Raw genomic sequence first — 6,494 nt, 5'->3', positions numbered from 1 at the left:
TCACAGAAGTTAACCTGCTTTTTCCATTTGCTTTCCTAAGAGTTGCATGGTGATACTTTTTGGGGTCATTAAGATCTGAAAACTGACCAGTATGTTCCTTCTTTTTTTTGTGTTGTAGGTAAATCCAACAGACCAGTGTATGAAAGCACTGCTGAGAATGATGTACTGTCCGCACTGTCAAGGCCTGGTTGCAGTGAAACCCTGCAATGGCTACTGTCTAAATGTTATGAAAGGTTGCTTAGCCAATCAGGGCGATCTGGACACAGAGTGGAACAACTTCATAGGTAAAACATTAATTTAAGATTACGGACACGTACTGGTGCTGACAGATGGATTTTGTTTAGGAAGCATCCATTAATATTTCCCTCCCTCTTTGTCTTTTTTTTCACTACGAATAACATTCTTTTCAAACTGATTTTAAGTGTTTTTTTTCAGTGATGTGGATAACAAATATGTTGCAGGATTTTTTTATACTTTAAATTGTTGTAGCATTGTTTATACTGCCCTCATTAAGTAAACATGCAAATGTAAGAGTACTCCAGTCTGTATATGCTAAGGAAAACGGTGAAGCATATCTGCTGCTGCTATGTGACACAGATGAGTTGTTAAATGTTATGACTTGCTGTGTATTTGATTGTGTTAACATCTGAAATGTGCAGTAAATAGTGTTTTCAGTAAACAGAAAATCATACTGCAGTACAGAATGAGATGGTAAATGTAACATTCTGCATGACAGTGTGCACAGTACCAGTGTGTTGCTGACAAAACTGTATTTATCTGAAGGAAAGAGAGGCTTCAAGAAGCCATCGTCTGAACTTCTGAGTTTACCATGCAGCATTTGCTTACGTTTTCTTTAATCTGCAGCACCTGTGGTGGAAAGGATGGAAAAAATAACACAATGATTACTACTGCATGTATAAATTAAGAGATTCTGATTTGTAGGGATGAATGATACACACACATGCCTGATAATTTCATTTACAATGTTTGTCTGTTAACCAAAAATGCCTGACCTGCATTGTCATCCTATGAACAGTTATGTAGTATCATCCAACTGTATGCCATTATGCTACTGATAAGTAATAGCGACCATTATTGCTTGCCAACCATCTTGTAGTGTAGCTTTATTTCACTGTGTAGCACAGAAAATGAGTTGCTGTCTGTGTCATCACAGAGTAATTTTTCATCCTTTCATCTATACATGTATTTCTTTTTGTCATGTCTGAACCATGCACTCCTTTTATTAATTTTCTGATATGCACTGTGTCCTTTTCAGAGGTTTATAGGAGCTGAGGCCTTTCTCAACTCAAATGTAAGGCTGTATGATGAGTCAAGGACCAATGTCCATTGTAGGATGCATATGCATACATTTAAACACACACAGATATGCATATACATATCTCTTGACAGCTTAAAGGACCTTCATTTCACCTGTCAGCATGTCTTTAGGATGTGGAAGACAATAATAGCACCTGTGGAAAATGTGTTGAAGTAGAGAGGATGCAAGACTTTGCACAGAAGGTACACTATTTTATGACCAGAAAAGAAAACCAAAAGCTGTAAGGTAACTGTCCTGACTGAGCACTTCCCTACTGTGCTGCCCAGTTGTTTTTGTATCCGAGTGTTGGTGGGCGTCTGAAACCATTTTGCTTCCTCTCTTTGTAAAAGCCACAAGCCAAAGCTTAGCCCCACCTACCTGTCTCAATCCCATTCAGCATTCATCTATAGCCTGCAAATACCACTTGTTACATGAAAGACAAATCTAACACCGTCATAATAGAAACGGTTTATTTAAAGTATATTATTTAAAGCAAAGTCTGCATTGTTTGTGCACCAAGCAGATGTGTAATGTTTCATAAGACTTTGAAACATAGGAATTGCAGACATTATAAAAAATGAAGTACCATTCATTACAATGAAATCGCCTTGGGTTGTATGGTACTTTTCCTGTAGAACCGACATGAAGTCATGATGGTACTATTAAATGCTGAATGTCGGGGAATGTGAAAGAATTGAAGGCAAGGACATGATTAGTTAGCTTTTGTTGTAGGTCTGGTTTCATAAACTGCAGTTTTGATTTTTATGTCCTTACTGGGGATGCTTAGTGAATTAACACAGGTGTTAGTAAACCTTATAGACACTGCAAGAATGCTTTTTGTTGTTTGTGGACAAAACAGAACCAAATATATTTTGTTTTTAATTCTTTATAAAACAGAAAATTGTATAAAAAATTTGAAATAGCTCTCAAGCTTACTTTCTGAAGTGTGTAACAAAATGTACGGTGTATATTTTGATATAATGTGGTTTACAGTGATTACATTTGAGACTTGAAACAAAGAATACTGTGAAACCATGTGAAATAATGACTTTAATATATGTGGGTACTGAGTGCTGTAAATTCTTATAAATCTGTGCTTTTGAATGTAAATTAAGCATGGTAAAAATTATCTACCTGTCTTACAGAGAGGTTGAGAGACCACACAAGTGGTCATACCGATGGGTGTGATATTTTTTTGAACTTTGCACCCATAGCTTGCACTGGACTGGAGCTCTGCAAAAGTTTGCAAAGTCTGTTGCTTTGACTGTAGAGTTCTACTACAACTCTAGCTGTGTTGGAAAATACATTCATTCCAATTTAATTAAAATCTTGCTCTGAGAGTCATGAAACACAATTCAATTTAACACGGTCAGTACTGTGATATGGAAAAAAAAAAAAAATCCGGGCTGATAATCACAAAGGCTTTGTATTTCTGCATCATATTTTTGGATCCAGGGTTCAAGCATGGTCTTTGGGTACTGTTTGTGTGATGCTTGCATGTTTTCCCTGAATATGTATTATCTTTTTATGCACCCTAGTTCTGTCCCCAAAAGCATTCTGTTTTAATTGGCTTGTCTCAACTGTCAGTACATATATTGCATTAGGCCTTGCTCTTGTGGCCTGTACTGGAACTGAAAAGTCTCCTCAGTGGGACCAGTTCACTCACTTAACATTAAAGTTTAATTTCAAGCTGTGCACTGGTATGCTGAAATTGTTAGCCTCTGGAATGTATTCATGTGTGTCATCAATAGTTCTGCTGAGAACTTTGAATGAATTAAGAATTTGTGACAAGTGTTACTTGTCCTGGAAATGTACTGGATTTATCATATGAACAAGTCCTACCTTGACCTAGGCAAAGCCTTTGACACTATTCCCCACTCGTTCATAATAGATAAACTCTCCCAGCTAGGCATGAACCAATGTGCTACCAGATGGGTAGCTAACTGGCTCACTGATAGAACCCACTCAGTCAAAATAGTGGAAGCCACCTCTAGTAGTAGACCTGTAACAAGCGGCATACCCCAAGGACCTGTTTTGGGGCCTCTGCTGTTTGTGATATACTTTTCTGAGGTGCAAGCCAAAACTAGTGGTCTGTGGCTGACCAAGTTTGCAGATAACTGCAAGCTGGACACAGTCATAAATTCTCTTAGAGATGTGAACATTCTCTAAGAGGGCCTTAAATGAATGCATCATTATCCCCTTTGGGGAACATGGTGTCCCCACTAATTATCACATTAATAACAATGTACTGAGCATGCAATCAGTCATAAGGGACTTGTGCACCCAGGTTGATAGCAACCTGACTTTTGACCACCACGTTGCTTCTGTTGTACGGAAGGCTTTCTACATGGTCCACCTCATAAGTAAGGGTATTTCATCCAGAAACAAGGAGTTCATAATATCCTTGTACTCCTCCCTTGTCAGACCCATTAACGTGTTCAATCCCCCCTTCAGCATGTACCTTGCCAAACACATGCAGCAGTTGGAGAGACCACAGAGGTTCCTGACCAGGAAAATCCAGGGTGTCAAACACCTGTCCTATACAGATAGGCTAAAATCCCTGTCCCTATGGCTCAGAAGTGACCTGTGTCTGGCATACAAGGCCATCTCAGACTCAGCCTTGATGGAGTTGCTGCATATCTGTAAGTCAAACTCCACTCGCGCAACCCGCACGCAAGGTCTCAACCTGGTCTGTGATATTAATAGAACTTGTTGGCGGGATAGATTTGTGTCCCAGTGGCTCCACCATCTGTGGAATAGACTTCCTGTCCATCTCAAGCAGAGTACCTCACTAGCCCTCTTTAAGAGAAACCTGAATGACTGGATGGGAAACAGAACATATACCCCTGGGATCTCACCTGTGTTCCTGCTGGACAGGGAAAACAGGTGCTGACTCTGTGGGAACGTGGGTGAAATTCTTGGCTAGGCATATAAGGGCCTCCGGGCCAATAGCCCAATATCATCCTGTGAACCTATAAGTCCTGTCCAACTCTAGATAACAATGCTCATGTTTGATGTAATAAGTTTTGTAAAATGTAGGTGATTGTTGTGTGAGAGAATAGTGAAACTGGGTGGTTGTAAGGTAATACCTGGTCTTGACAACATGTACAAATGGTGGCCAGTTAGAGGTGATGTTTATGGAGTCTCTTGAGAAAGAGGTTTGAGAGGTGATGTCTTTGAGGGATCCTGAAAGGATTGCCATACTTTAGGGTAAGAATTTCACGGATTGCTAGTTTCTTTTGTGGAGTTTGCACTGGTGTGGCATTTGGATTATGTCCATTGGGGGGGGGCGCTAAACCATCTTAAGACTTTTTTGCTTAGCTGTCTTGCAAGAAGGGCTTTAGAAAGTAGGTTTTGGCTGTATAATTGAGGGCTTTAGCACAGTCTACAAACACTGTCCGCGTTAGATGACTCTTGTCTGTATTTTGTAGGATGTCATCTGTGAGGGACCAAATTGCTGACATGATCATTCATATGTATCCATGTTGCTGAGAACAGAGGCGATAGTATTTATTAATTTAGCAATAATCCATGGTAGATGTGGGTAATGCTGACTTTACCCACATTAAGTTGTGGTTTGATCATAAGGGTGAAGCTGGACTGCTCAAACAAAACCAGCTATAGGTGAATCCAGCATTATCCACATAAAGGAGTAGATTGGTGCTACTGGTTGGGTGGTTGGCATAATGGTTGAGGTGTTTAACTTACAGGCATAAGATGCAGGGTTTGATTCTCAAATGGGGTAACTGGATAGACTTAAAATGAATGACCCACAAGGGCAATTAACCTAGTTGTAACCTATGAATCTAGGGAAACTTTGTGCAGCATACATAAGTCACCTGTTCACAGAAGTCTAGAATAATTTAATGCATAATGAGATACTGGTTGTAGGCTGGCTGTGCCATCATTTGCAATTAAATGATTGGGGGATAATATAATGGTTAAGGCATTTGACTCACATTCTCAAGGTGCAGTATTTGATTCTCACCTATGGGATGAAAATTGACTAGGCTTGGAATGGCCAATTAAGAAAGCTAGCCTATTAACTAGCTATGGACATTTGTCAATAACAGCAGTGCAACAGCTAACACACCTGCCATTAGTGTGGAAGATTGTGGGTTCTACTCCCACACCAGATAGATTGATTTCTGACATTGCAGTGCAGTATAAGGGGGATGTAACATGTCTTTCAGATGAGATGTTAATCCAAGGTCCATTCTGCATGAATTGGTGGTATCTCAGGTGGATGTAAAAGATCAGATAGCACCAATCAAAAAGAGTAGGGGGAGGCCTTAAATTGGGGTTGGGAAGTTTGCATAATGGTTAAGGTGTTCAACTTCAGAGACCCAAGATGCAGGGTTTGAGTCTCATTTTTGATGGAAAATTCACAAGGCTTAAAATGGCCTTCAAGGTCAGCTAGCCTAATACTTGCTATGAACCTTTGAACCAATAAGTAATGCATTATAAATATCCTTTCCTTTCAAGCTTCCAGGTTTTTGACTTTCTCGGCTCAGTCCTAACATTTACTCATCTGAGCATTCAATTGATGGGGACCTATATACACACATATATATATATATATATGTATGTGTGTGTGTGTGTGTGTGTGTATATATATATATATATATATATATATATATATATATATATATATATATATATATAGTATGTATATGTGTGTATATATATATGTATATATATATATATATGTATATATATGTGTGTGTGTGTATATATATATATATATATATATATATATATATATATGTATATATATGTGTGTGTGTGTATATATATATATATATATATATATATATATATATATGTGTGTGTGTGTATATATATATATATATATATATATATATATATGTGTGTGTATATATATATATATATATATATATATATAAATATATATATATATATATGTGTATACAAGTATATATTACACAGACAAACACACGTGTATATGCATGGATGTATGTTATCAGATGTAGTAAAGAAAGAAGAGGAGTAGGTGGGTTGGTAGTCCTCTTTTTTTCATCCTTCGACTGGAATACGCTTGGTGATTAGGAATTTTTTAGAAAGTACTAAAGAATTTTAGGAAATGTCGATGTGTTGCGACACCAGATTAATATTTTATAGATATGTTCATCGGTGATGCATTTGTATACATGTG

The 6,494-nt window shown here is 37.9% G+C and overlaps 1 protein-coding gene across 2 annotated transcripts in view; it reads left to right on the top strand.

Moving 5' to 3' along the window:
- GPC4 (glypican 4) overlaps positions 1 to 6,494 on the top strand; it is a 1,151,560-nt gene that overhangs the window by 942,172 nt on the left and 202,894 nt on the right. For both annotated transcript variants that reach the window (XM_044057505.1, XM_044057506.1), the window contains exon 4: positions 119 to 284. In XM_044057505.1, coding sequence (XP_043913440.1) covers positions 119 to 284 — 166 coding nt within the window. The remainder of the gene's footprint in view (positions 1 to 118; positions 285 to 6,494) is intronic.

This window comes from Protopterus annectens, chromosome 15.part0, assembly GCF_019279795.1.
Source record: "Protopterus annectens isolate FY-2018-M chromosome 15.part0, PAN1.0, whole genome shotgun sequence".
Lineage (NCBI taxonomy): Eukaryota > Metazoa > Chordata > Ceratodontiformes > Protopteridae > Protopterus > Protopterus annectens.
Note: the sequence above shows the minus strand (reverse complement) of the source record. Positions and strands in the feature narration are given on the sequence as shown.